The sequence below is a fragment of the Lissotriton helveticus genome, chromosome 10, assembly GCF_964261635.1.
Source record: "Lissotriton helveticus chromosome 10, aLisHel1.1, whole genome shotgun sequence".
NCBI lineage: Eukaryota > Metazoa > Chordata > Amphibia > Caudata > Salamandridae > Lissotriton > Lissotriton helveticus.
Genome location: NC_136071.1, coordinates 181,806,043 through 181,820,324, shown reverse-complemented (window position 1 = coordinate 181,820,324; position 14,282 = coordinate 181,806,043). Strand labels below are relative to the sequence as shown.

The following is a 14,282-nucleotide window of genomic DNA, read 5'->3' as shown; positions in this document are numbered from 1 at the left end:
CGTGTTCACGCCGAAGACCCTGAGGGTAAGAGCAGCAGAGTTGAGCCCAGCACAGCATGCAGTGTCTGCAGCTTCCCCCTCCCCTCTACGAGACTTGGGCCTCTCATGCGACGAAGAGAACGTCTCTGAAGGACCAGAAAGGGAAACGGAGATCGACATTGACATCAAGACATAGGCGCCAAGAAGCCATCTAGAACTGTGATAAGAGAACAGTCGTGAAAATCCGGCACAAAAACCTCAAAGGGAGACTCAGCGTCATAACACTTGACTGCCGCAGTCTCAGACCAGGGTCACCTCTGTACCTTTGAAAGGAAGACGGCAGCTGGCCAAAAATGCCTGCTAATTGATTAAAGACGCAATCTAGAAAGGTTGCAAACATACCGTGATTCGCCAACCAATTAATCTACGAAACAAAACACTCTTTGACGTCGAAGAGGAAGACGCGCGAGAATTTCGACGATGAACGGGCCGACTAGATCAAAAGAAAGAAAAGTTGTCTCCAAGCCGAAATGTTGGTCCTGCTCCAGAAAGGCAAAGAGTTCGTCAAAAGTCTAAAGGAGTTATGAATCCCAAGAAATCCTCAACATCAAAGGATCAGGGAGAGAAAAACTTTGAGGAGATCGAGCCACCTCCTATGAAGAGGAGGAAGTACAAATGGCAGGACTATATCGGGGTTGAGAGGCTTCTGAATACACTGAAATACAGTGGCAGGACTTCGACACAGACTCACCAGAAGAGTGGGTAAACAGTTACCCTTGAAGATCATCACCACCAGATTACATAGGCATCGACAATCGGGTGATTAAAAAAAAAAAGGTAGCAGACCAATGTGGGGTCAACTAGAAGAGAAACTTCATGCATTTTTCCTGTTGGAGACACTTATGCCCATGCAATCAAAGAGCCAATTCTTGCCTATGCTACCAAGTGTCTTGGGCCAGGCGAAGGAGTACTTTTAAGAGCCTCCCAGATGTCGAGCTAACACACCAAGGGCATAGACAAACTGGAGATATTCATCCAATGATCGCCCTACATAAGGGGCACTCTACCAGCAGACTCAATTATTACAGTGAGGAAGAGGCTAACATCCGAACAACCTCAGCACCACCTCCTGACAAAAAGAGTAAAAGAATAGACCTCACCACTTGTAAATAATTGACTCAGCAACAGTCACAAAACAAGCTCTACTAACATCTGGAAGAGGAAAGGTAAGATCACCAACTCCTACACCTACCACTAATAGAAGGCAGAATAAAAAAACTTCCTTCAGGGGTAGAGGAAGATCCCCTTAGACAAGTGGATCCTAAACCTAATACAGTATGGATATTGCATAGAATTAAACAATGCAGGGGTCCAAGAAGAGAGGTTCATTCAAAGGAGGAAACATCCCATCTATTAAAGGAGGTAGCGCAATTGCTAGCAAAAGATGCAATGGAACCAGTACCAAGAATACCAATCAACAAAAAAGGAAACAATTCAACAAATTTTGTGATCCCAAAGGTAGACAAAACACTAAGGCCAATTATTGACCTAAGATTTCTAAGCAAATTTATAAACCCAAAAAATCAAGATGACAACCTACTACTGCATAGAGGGGATTACATGTCCGCAATAGACTTAAAAGGCATCTATTTGCACATCCCAATGAATGCAGGTCACAAAAAGTACCTCAGCTTTTTGGTGAGCAAAATCACAACCAGTTCAAGGTAATAGTATTTGGCATGAAATCTGAACAAATAACATTCACAAAGTGCTTAGGACGAGTTGCAGCTCACCTACGGAGAAGCACACATATGGAGACCAGGCAAACACTTTTATCCCTACCTAGACAACTGGCTGGTAAGGGTAAATTCACACAAAAAGTGCAAACATCACATAAAGCAAGTAATTAGAACTCTATACAGGCTGGGATTCTCTCCAAACCTGGAGAAGTAATCACCACAACCAGAACAAGTGAAAATGTTTCTGGGGGCAAGGATAGAGTCTATCCCAGGGAGAGTGTCCCAGCGAGGGGAGAACAATCACTGTTTAAGGAAACACAGCAGTATCTGAAGGTGCAACCTCGGACAGTGGGGCAGTTACTAGAAATGATAGCTTCCTGCATCCCTTTGATTCCAAATGCCAGACTCCACATGAGACCAATGCAGGAATGGTTGTAAAATTAATGGTCAAAGGCAACAGGGAATTGATAAGATCTAGTTGTTGTCACGCAAGGGATAAAGGAGAAGATATTGTGGTGGAGCATATCACATATAACATAGGGGAGAACATTTGCTCAACCAACTCCTACAGTGACCATTACAACAGACTCCTCTCATATAGGATGGGAAGCTCACATGAACAATCTCAACGTGCAGGGCGTCAGGAAGGGACAAGATGCGGTTCAGCGTATCAACATCCTAGAACTAAAAACAGTATTCCTCGCTGTAAAAGCCTTTCAGAAAGTTGTGGGGAATACAATATTCATCCAAATAGACAATACAATCACCATGTGCTACATCAACAGACTGGGGACACGATCCTTACCATTGTCTAAGTTAGTACAAGAGCTATGAAAATGTACGATTCAATGAAGATGGAAATCTTAGAAGTCCATCTACCAGGAAAAGACCATGTTGAGGCAGACAGACTGAACAGACAAGACCCATTCTCACATATGGGAAAACCAAACCATACTCAACAGAATTTTTCAGAAACCGGTAACTCCAGAAATAGATCATTTCGCAACTTCCCTGAACACAAAATGCCAAAACTTTGCCTCCAGACAAGCTTCCCACCAATCCATGGGGAGTGCACAGTAGATAAACCGGTTAAGGAGTTTTGAGTATGCTTTTCCACCCGATTCTACTACTACAGAGGGTGATCAGCAAATGCAAGAACAGCAGGATGACCCTGATACTAATTTCTCCACTTATGGCGAAACCATCATGGTTCTCGAAGTTGATAGAACTATCTCAGAGAAAAATTAATAAATTACCTAACAGACCAGATCTGCTGTCAATGGTAGAAGGAAGGGTGCTACACCCAGAACCACAGTCTTTAGGCCTGGCAGCATGGCACCTGAAGACTTAGATTTTAGATACCTAAAACTACCAGAGAATATCATGGCTGTCCTAAAAGAGGCAAAGAAGCCAGCAACAAGAACGTGTTATTAGGCTAAATCAAAAAGATATTCACTCTGGTGTCTTAAAGAGGGATTATGAAGGAAGAACACAAGGGACAAAACAGTGCTCATTGTTTTAATACCTCTCGGAGACTGCAAACTAACACATGCTCCTTTAAAGGTTCATTTAGCAACAGTAGTGACATACACAAGGGGCCACATTGGGAGACTTTTTTTTACGGCACCTGTGGTAAAGAGGAGCAAAGAGAATTCCACAACCAAAAAAGGTATGTGCACCCACTTGTAATTTGAATGTAGTGCTTACACAGATCATGAAGGCCCCTTTCGAATAGTTACACAGGGCAACATCGCAAATGTTCACTCTGAAGACGGCTTTTTAGTGGCCATAACTTTATTATGCGGGGTCAGTGAGTTACAGGCACTCGCGTTACAAGAACCATATTTTTAAGTACACAAGAACAGAATTGTCTTCAGAACAGACCCGCAGTTCGTGCCAAAAATATTCTCACAATTCCACTTAAATCAAAGTATTCAAATAGCAAGTTTCTTTCAAAAACGAAGGAAGCTCGCTGAAAGGACGTTACACCCATTAGACGCAAGAAGTGCAGTAATTTAATTTATCAAAAGAACAAAACCAGACAGGAAAACAGTTATTCATTTCATTTGCAAACCGCTTTCTAGTAAGACCACTAACTAAAATCACGATTGCAATATGGATATCACAGACTATTCAGCTGTGCCACAAGAATGCAGGAGAAACTTTACATTCAGCACCAGGGTATAATGCAATGATAAAAGAAAGGAGCAACCATTACCTTTCTAGCGAATACCCCATTACAAGACATTTGTGTTGTATCAACATAGTCATCAGTGCACAAGTTCACAAATCACTATTGTGTGGCTATACAGATGAACAAAGAAGCGCAAGTAAGACAAAGGGTCTTGCAATATTTGTTTACTAATCAATGCTCATTTTCAACCCAACCACCACAGAAGTAACAAACCTCTACAAAGTCAATGCATAGCAGGCGAATACAGAAAAAATTCACGCTGCTAAACGTAAAGTTTCTTACCAGTCAGTGTAGCTTTGCAGCTTAACGAATTTTTGAGATTCACAAGCGACCTCACCCACTTCCACTATGAAAATGAGGAGGGACCAACATACAAAAAAAAGTAATTTTTTTTTGTTGCAGATGGTGACCAAAGGGGGGGGTTAGCTTCCGGAGAAAGCATAATGACGTCACAAGGGGACACCAAATGGAGGTATATCGACACCCACCAACAGCAAAAAAATAGAGAAGGACAAAAAAAAAGTTTGAGAATTCCATACCCAACCCCAGATGGCTGAATAATGCCTAGCATGTGAATATAGTAAATTCTTCATGCTGCAAAGCTACACCGACATGACTATATGTTCCTAGTTCTGTGCTTGTCAAATTTTAATGCCAAAAATAAGCCGTTAGAAACTGGATAAAAGTAACACTATGGATGCTTCACTAAGCAAATACTTTGAAGAAAATTGCATCAATGTCTCTGGCCCTTTTACCAATAATCGCACTCAATATCTTTTTAGCACAATCTTTAACATCCATCCAAAAGACTCAGGCTTTGTCAGTACCTTGTCAATAAGTACATTTTTGTTGGAATGCATACTTAATCTAGATGGGCAAGTGTTTGATAACTATTTCAATTTCCACTTTATTCACAGAGCAACGAACTACAGTACAGGGACAGGTTTATTTTTTGCACACGCAGACTGGAGTTAGCACGTGGCACGACCCCAGGATACCAAGGTATGCATTTGTTTTCCATCTTGGAAACCTTCCTACCACTTTAACCCGTGGTCTTCAATTTCTTAAAATGGGTAATAGTCATAGGTCATCATATTCCAACAGTTCCATTACTGGATGTTCATGTTTGTGTAAAGTGTCACTCTCAAAACACATGCATGTACGTAAATGTTTTTTACTTTACTGTGTATTTAGTTTGCCTCTTGCAAGTATTAAAATACCTCAATCTTGGATTGTTTTCATGATTTTGTCAGTAGTGTCTGCATATGTTGGAATGGGGAGAAATATGTAATCACAAACATCCAGCTTAACAAGTGCTGATTGACAGATAGTATCAGATGAACACAGGGTTTTCTGGAGACATGCACTTTTCTTGCAACCCTAGTCTATGCTGTTTGGCAAACGGGATGAGTACACTGGTTGGTCACTGATCAGACAGTGGGCCATATTGCATTTGTTTATTGCCTTTGAGAGTGGACCATTCTTTCCTGGACAGGTTGTTCTTGGGGCTCCTAAGAAAGACTTACATTTGCTTATAGATTTCTGGAAATAGTTTTTCAGGCAGTTAAGCTTGGTCCCTCTCTATTATGTCAGATTGCAGTCTCTTGTATGGTCACGCTGGGCTTCTTGTTGTAGAATGTGCCCTCTGATTTTTCTGCTGAAAGATCAGTGTATCTCCAGTATTTGTCTGTGTTTTGAAGGAAGTCGTTTTTGTCATTCTGCAAAATGAAACTGGCCACTGACAGAGCTGAGCGTCTTTTCTTAAGGTCTAATGATATATCTACTGTAGCAACTATGTCTATAGCTCCCCAGATAGGAGAGTACCTGCTGCTGAGTCAAAGGCATAACATCTTGTTGGTGTTGTAGAGAAGGTCATGACTCCCCTGTACAGAACAGTCACCTATATAAACTGTATTTTCCAATTCCATATTCCAGGTTTTCTGTGCTTTTATGCAGTGTTCTTTGGTGACAGGGGTAGCAATTTACTAAGGCCTGGACAGCTGCATTGCCATTTACCCAAGCCTCCCATCAAACCGATGGCTCAAAATTCTGAAGTTTAGACTCACTTCGGGGACCTAGCTGCGGTGAAGACAATGTGGTCCATGGAATGTTGTAGGGAGGCCTTCCCAAGGCTCTGAGTTCAAATTTGCTCAGCCCTGTATTATCAATGCAGAAGGTCTCGAGTGCAGTCTCAGCCCAGTGGGATGTTAATTCTACCTGTGTGTGATGGAGAAAGACTGACAGTTCCTCCTGAAGAATCCAGGCAAGGGTGATTAGTGAGCCAGAGCATAGGTGGAGGATGAGTCTGCAACGGCCTTGTCAGATCTCCCCTTAGGCCCTGTGAGGGTTTCAGGGAGACCTGGTTAGTGGTGCTATTAACGAGTGCGTTGCGCAGTGCTGCAATAGGCTGGGAGAGGCGTTCCTCTGAACATTGGCCGGATGTCAGCTGGTAGAAGGTTACACACCTGGGGCAACTCGTGTGAGGGTTTGTGACCTTGAGTAGCGTGCTGGTCCCAGTGGAACTGTGGAGGGGGAATGCACATCTAGGGAGCAGATCGCCAGGTGTATGTGGTGGACACGAGTATCCTGGGCAAGGAGTTGCTGATGGCCTGACCAGACTTTGAGAGACTTTGCTGGCTGTCCCTCTGGCAGCAGAGTTCTGGCCTGACAGACTGGGGCGCTGAGATCGTAGATCCTCGGGTACCGGTCCAGAGCATCGTAGGGGTGGAGTCTTGCCTGCATGTAGCTAGCCGGTGGGACCTAGTGGGGGAAGCAAATAAGCGCCGGCCAGGAATAATCGTGTGGCCAAAGCAAATGAATTGGTCTTGGGGGTCCGAGACCTTCGGCCTGAAGTTGGATGAATGTGCAAGGACAAATGGGTTGCCTCTCGAAGCACCCACTGATACAATCCTAGCTGCCACCCGTGACATGGATGTGGCCCCTCAACAGAAAATAGAGACCTCTTGCGGGCAGATCACTGTAAGTTAGAGGCGAAGGTAGGAAAGGCAGAATGCTCCATAACTGACATGGCCCCTTTTGTCAAAGACCATGATGCGCAGATCAGATAGAAGCAGTTGGATAATGGGAAACTGACAGCCTGCGCGGATCATGACGAGGGCGGTTCTAGGCATAAGTATATCCTCTTCAGTGAGGTCCCGGAGCACTCTGAGGGTCCCAGCATGGAATTGTTTGTGGAGCAATGGCTACTTAAGTAGGTTTTCGATGGTAAGGCCCCCAACTTGTATACTGCGGAGAAGGCCCACAGAGTCCTGGTCAAGCCACCCAGACCAATCACAGCCAGACTGCTTAATTTCAAGGACCGTGATCACATTTTACAGATGGCACATGCAAGGGACCACTGGCAGTTGGAGGGCAACCCGTTGAATATATTCCAAGACTAAACTGCATCAGTACAGAGTCCAAGGGAAATATTCCTAAAAGTGAAAAGATTTCTAAAGAGCAGAGTGTTAATTACGCTCTCCTTTTTTAGGTCTAGCCTAGCGCAGCGCGCATGTGCTGCTCTATGGGAGGCTTCTTGCAAGCACTCTACTTCTCTGTGTGGGTCTGACTCCTCCCACACATAGAGAGGGAGGGCGATGGGTAGAGGGGGAGGGCGATGGGTAGAGGGGGAGGGCGATGGATAGAGGGGGAGGGCGATGGATAGAGGGGGAGGGCGATGGATAGAGGGGGAGGGCGATGGATAGAGGGGGAGGGCGATGGATAGAGGGGGAGGGCGATGGATAGAGGGGGAGGGCGATGGATAGAGGGGGAGGGCGATGGATAGAGGGGGAGGGCGATGGATAGAGGGGGAGGGCGATGGATAGAGGGGGAGGGGGATGGATAGAGGGGGAGGGGGAGGGCGATGGATAGAGGGGGAGGGGGAGGGCGATGGATAGAGGGGGAGGGGAGGGCGATGGATAGAGGGGGAGGGGAGGGCGATGGATGGATGGAGGGGGAGGGCGATGGATGGATGGAGGGGGAGGGCGATGGATGGATGGAGGGGGAGGGCGATGGATGGATGGAGGGGGAGGGCGATGGATGGATGGAGGGGGAGGGCGATGGATGGATGGAGGGGGAGGGCGATGGATGGATGGAGGGGGAGGGCGATGGATGGATGGAGGGGGAGGGCGATGGATGGATGGAGGGGGAGGGCGATGGATGGATGGAGGGGGAGGGGGATGGATGGATGGAGGGGGAGGGCGATGGATGGATGGAGGGGGAGGGCGATGGATGGATGGAGGGAGGGCGATGGATGGATGGAGGGAGGGCGATGGATGGAGAGGGAGGGCGATGGATGGAGAGATAGTGTAATTATGTGGCGTGTAATTATGTGGCACTGAGTGGTATTGTGTGGAGTGTGTTGCATTCAGTAGAGTGTAATTATGTGGTGTGTAATTATGTGGCACTGAGTGGTATTTAGAGTGGTGGTGGAGGTGGTGGTGGATGCGGTGGCGGTGGTGGACGCGGTGGCTTGGGTGGTGGACGCGGGGGTGGTGGTGGACGCGGGGGTGGTGGTGGACGCGGGGGTGGTGGTGGACGCGGGGGTGGTGGTGGACGCGGGGGTGGTGGTGGACGCGGGGGTGGTGGTGGACGCGGGGGTGGTGGTGGACGCGGGGGTGGTGGTGGACGCGGGGGTGGTGGTGGACGCGGGGGTGGTGGTGGACGCGGGGGTGGTGGTGGACGCGGGGGTGGTGGTGGACGCGGGGGTGGTGGTGGACGCGGGGGTGGTGGTGGACGTGGTGGACGCGGGGGTGGTGGTGGACGTGGTGGACGCGGTGGTGGTGGTGGTGGACGTGGTGGACGCGGTGGTGGTGGTGGTGGACGCGGGGGGGTGGTGGTGGTGGACGCAGGGGGGTGGTGGTGGTGGACGCGGGGGGGTGGTGGTGGTGGACGCGGGGGTGGTGGACGCGGTGGTGGTGGACGCGGTGGTGGTGGTGGTGGACGCGGGGGTGGTGGTAGACAGGTGGATAGATCAAAGTCTTTACTGTGATCAGTGGCCGCAGGCTGCCAGTGGGAGGGAACGAGCATATGGCGAGCAGCAGGGGAGTCTGGTGCGAGGCATGGGGGGCGGGGGAGGGGGAGCAGGCATATGGGGTATGAGTGAGGCCAAGCGCGCGCCTGGGGAAGCTTTTACGCTCCAGTACACAACATGCATTGTAGGAAATCCGGGTTGTTCAAGAGAGTTTGGTCACATGTAATAGGTTTAGAGCAATAAATTGCTCGACCTAAAAAACCTAAAGAGCCATGAAGAGCCAATACAAACCTACAAAATAGAGAAATGGTTAAGAACATGCGAGATGAGTAGATGTTCTCGATAAACCTCTGTGATGCATATTTCTGCATCCTGTTAAGTTGAGCAACAAAAGAAATTTAAGCGGTCTACAATGATATCTCTTTAGGAAAATATAAGTCATCATACTATCTTCATACATGGTAAAAAGGATCCAGGAACGCTTTTATAGCAAGAAATCATTGGTTCACCCTAGAATTCTGTTCAGGGTATGTAGGAAGCTGGCTCTGTATATACTATACCAAAGTAAGGTATAGTGAGCACAGAGTTAAGGGGATCCCCAGATGTATAGCAGAGGCTAAAGTAGATGATGGCTTACTCTCAAGTTACTGATTGCTGGGCTGAGCAGTTAAGCTTTATCAGAGGGTAATGTTAAGCATTCAGGTAAGAAATGTCACCCACAGACTAAATCCAGACCAATTGTTTGTATAAAAGGTTGTTACTTTGGTTTTTTTATTACTAGAACCATAAATCACTTAGTGCAGGTAAGTTATACAGTTTGTAAGACTGGAAATACTGTTCAAGGATGCAGTATGGTTTTGTAAATGCAGTAAATACTTTACAGTTTTGAGAACTTTCTGTAAATGTCAATTACAGTTTTTAGATTTTGCAATGATAAAGATATGCAATGCTATGTTACAGTTCAATGGATTCCTATGATGGAAAACAAGGTTAGTGACTTACCAGGTAGTACACGGTTTTGTAGGTCAGCCTCGAGCTGGTAACACTTACCCAAGACAGGGGTCGGGTAGATAAAGACAGTGCACCCTCAGCGGCACATGGGCGACTGGTTGCAGAGGTCAAATGAGAGATTGGAGCCCAATGTAGTGCTTTTGGTGTCTAGTTTCCTTAGTTGGGTCCGGTCAAGGGGACGCTTTGAAAGGAAGCTGCAAGCGTCGAAGAGGAGTCTTGGCGAGGGCAGCCACTGGTGCAGACGAGGTCCGGATCGTTGGGGAGACATCTCGGGGTGTGCAGGTAGGGGCCAATGGGTCCCTTCCCTACACATCCTGATTGGGTGAGTCCCCTCATCTTCAAGATGAAGGGGACTGAAATATGTGCTTCAGTTTGTCTCCCTGACCTGAGGCGTGGTGTTGGCAAAGGTGGGTACACCTTCCTTCCTAGCTAGGTTTTCCCACAATTCTCAAACTCAAAGTGGGGGTCAGAATCCTTGGGGGCCAGGTGCTGATAGCAGACCAGGATTGGGGGCAGACCACAAAGGCGGCAGGGCTTTGAAGCTTCCCCTTTGTGGACCCTACCCATCATGGGGGAGAAGGCATGACACTTCTGCCCAGGATGGGCTTTGTTTCAGGACCAAGACGGTGGTGGCTCCCTACCCAGGGGTCCTCCAGAAATCTGTCTGGTAGTGACAGATGTCTGGCAGCAAGTCGGGAACCACACCAGAGCTTGTGGTTTTTCAGGGGGCATCTCCAAGATGCCATCTGAGTGCATTTTACATGCATCAGTGTGGGTTTAATGTGCTGATAAGATTGGCACCAAACCTCCCAGTTTTCAGTGGAACGAATCTGGGGCTGTGGAGTTCATGACAATCTCCCAGCCCCTATACTCAAAATGGCTTACAATGCATGTGAATGGCACTGACACTGAAGGGTCATATTGCTTATGCAGCTATGACCTTACTGGTGGTATTGTGCTCCCTGCCTTCAGGGCTGTAAGGCCTGCTAGAGGGGTGTCTTGCCTATGCCACAGGCAGTTTTGGTGGGCATGGCACCCAACAATTGGTGCCATGTTGACTCTTCAGTTTAGTCTGCTCTCAAACACGTAGCCTGCAATGGCAGTGTGTGGGTGTTCATGTGAGGGGGTCTCTGAGGGTGGCATAATGCATGCTGCAGCCTCCAGAATACTGCTCTGGTCACAAGGCCCTTGGCACTAAGGGTACCCTTTACAAAGGATTTACATATGGCCCAGAGGTGTGCCAATTTTGGGGACAGAGGTACCGTTTTGGGAAAGAACATTTACCCTGGGAACCTGATTGTCAGGGACCCAGGGCACACAGTCCAGTTGGCATCAGGTATCTGGCAAAACAGTAGGGGTAACCATGCAAAAAGGGGCACTTTCCTACAGGGTTTGACTATCCTTGAAGATCCTTCATGGAGAATGTACAGTTGCTTATTTGTAATTCTAGTTTACATTGTTGGAATCCTCTTTGAAGTCCTTTACACTGCACAATTGTCAAACGCAAGATGCTAGTTTCTGGATGAAGGTTGGGCTGCACCTTAAGAATTAACTTGGGTTCTGACTACCAGTGCTTTGCTCAGTGGAACAGTTTAGCTATTGGCTTCCTTAAAAGAGGTGTTATTTGTTCATCCATATACCTATCTGGTTCCCCATCATCTTGCAATTATTTTGTCTTTTCAATAGAAACAAGAGAAAATTAGGGTTTGCCTTTTTATTTAAATTCCAGACCAGTTAATTAGTTGAATTGATTCTGGTTTAGTTTACAAGTAAGCCACATGTAGTTCTGTGTAAAATTGTTCTAGATTTTCCCACAAGGTAGGAGAAATTTAAACTGTATGCATTATATGAATATTAGCCAGAGCAACAGATACCCATCCTGAGTGTGTGGCGCCCACCTACTAAATACGATTACTAGAACAATGACCTGCCCATCTCTCCCCCATGTAGTTCTTCTCTTTTTTCGAACAAACTGTCATGATTAAGATTGTAATATATTTTCTCGGGAAGAGGGGAATATGATCATGTATCTCTTAGGGAAGGAAAGAAAAACTTGGGTTGCAAAATTGCAAGTTTATGGCAGATAGTCATACCAGAGTCTTCTTTTAGTGAGACCGCTCTATTCCACATTGAGAACTTGATCTAATCCGGTCAACATTCACACATCTATTATCCCGCACTGATGTTGGGACGTAGCTGTTATAATCTCTAGTACTTCAGCCAGAATGGTGGATGCAATACTGCTACCCGCTCTTTTGATCTGCAATGGAAGTTGGATATAAATCATCCAAAAATCAATTGCAGCGAAGTGGGTCTAACATATCTTTGCACAAACAAATGGAATATTACAGATGAAGGGAGAGATTACTAGCAATGTAAATTAAAGCCTAGATTATGGACTATTTTTACATCCCTGTCAAAAAACCAATGTCCCAGTGGTACTATTCCCTTTGTTTTTTTTATTCCATTTAAGCCAGTAGCTGTTCATCCAGTCACTGACCTATCATGCATTCCTTCCGGAAACACATTTTTTAAAATAAATATTTATTGGTTTTGCAAGCATTACAACACATTTGGCAGTATGTAAGCTTATGTTGCAGGGCTCATTTGTGAAGTGTCACATAATGTCTCATTCGGAGTATTCCAAGCATTCACATGCCAACAAATCACATAGGCACTCCCTCGTGAAGGTATAATGCTTATTAAACATTCAATCAGTTTGCATCCAGTGAAGAACCATAAACAACCAACTTAATCCTTGAGCAAACAGACGCCTTCCTGTTGATCCCGTCCCAATCCACAGCTTCTGGAGGATCATAGTGATATCCGCTTACATGTAGAAGTCGTGGGCCAGATGAATCAAGCACATACACATTTAAGAAAACAAAATGGGTCAAGCGAGCACACTCCCCACATGGATGCACTGGAAACAAAGTAGAAATCACATGGCTGTCTTGTCAAAAGCAGCTGACTGGTATAATGGGATCAGGGAAGAGATATAGCCACTCGCATTCTCCAGTCGCCGGTCACCCAGCACAGTGAATTTGGATTAATCAATTATAGTTAATAACACATGTGCTGTCCAACAGGCTTTCTCCACCCCTGGAAGATGAGATTTCTTAACATGCCCCATGTTCCAGAGGCTTATGAGCCAATGGGACCCATGCGAAGGGAGGAAATCTGGAAGGGTTCAACAGATTTAAAAAATAAAAAAAGTTTCTTAAACAGTGGCAGTACGAATGCTTGCTTCATTGTGAAATTAATTTGACTTAAGAGCAGAGAGTGATTAAAGAACATGCAAGACCAGGGAATAGTGATTGTTTTAATGTTTTTGGGTGGTAGTTTGCCGGATTGCTACTTGCAAACCGCTTAAAATATTTTTTGAACACTCCCTCTAAACTGCTCTGTACTGTATACTAACCTTTTATTGGCAAGTATGTAACCCATTTAACGTGTTAACCGCCTCACTTTCGAGCCATTCTAATGATTATTGGATTCTGATAACTACAGAGTTTTTATTTCATGGGAAAACATATGAAGTTGCTCATAAGCATCAATTAAGGGTGGCTAGTTGTAGATGACTCAGCCTTTAATTTGTTGTGCAGCACTTCTGGCTCTGTCCTTCCAACCATTGGTCTCAGATCATGTAGACAATTCAAGAACAACGAATAAGCAAAGCTCTGCGCGACAAATTTAGCTCCTTTAGCTTCCACAGCAGCCCTTACCCTTGCTCTGATGTGCTAAAAGAATAATGTTTGAGGTAAAGGGTGAGACTAGTGGTAGCCATGTGATGTCATGCCTCAAAGGAGTTGTGATGTCTTGGGCGCTACTTTTGTCTTTTCACTGAATCTACATCTTTAATGTTGCTTTACACTATTTGTTGTAGTTCTGAGTGCCAAATAAGAGTAAACTAAGCTAATGGGATTGAGGGATAAGTACCTTTACCATACCAGTCACTAACTCATCCAATATTCTTTAAAATAACATTGTCTTGCATTTTATTTATTTGAGTTTGTATAAATGTGAGTTTGTTTTAATTTTCAATTAGTAATCACAATTATGTCCTCCTTCATATCAGAGACCTTAACAGTGTGAATTGTGACGACTTGGGACCTTTGCCACCAGGTTGGGAAGTTAGAAGCACAGTGTCTGGACGTATTTATTTTGTAGATCACAACAATAGAACGACACAGTTCACAGACCCAAGATTACATCACATAATGAAGTAAGTAAATAAACCTGTTCTCAGTAAATGGAGAATGAGTTGCCACTCTCCATTGCAACATTGTTGGTCTCTGTATGACATTTTCCATGTTTTTGGAGGAAGGGCATTCTGATTGCTGCTTTCCTTCAATAAGTGTGTTGGAATAGGTGCAAAGGCAATCCA

General features: G+C 45.6%; 1 protein-coding gene across 3 annotated transcripts in view; it reads left to right on the top strand.

The window, feature by feature from the left end:
• The window catches only part of SMURF1 (SMAD specific E3 ubiquitin protein ligase 1), a 300,045-nt gene that overhangs the window by 136,718 nt on the left and 149,045 nt on the right, over window positions 1-14,282 (top strand). For 2 of the 3 annotated variants that reach the window (XR_013602082.1, XM_078665047.1), the window contains exons 8-9: window positions 4,830-4,914; window positions 13,974-14,120. Coding sequence is in view for 2 of the 3 variants with exons in the window: in XM_078665047.1 (XP_078521173.1) it covers window positions 4,830-4,914; window positions 13,974-14,120 (232 nt within the window). In the remaining variant the exon portion in view is untranslated. The remainder of the gene's footprint in view (window positions 1-4,829; window positions 4,915-13,973; window positions 14,121-14,282) is intronic. The other variant, XM_078665048.1, reaches the window with a different exon arrangement.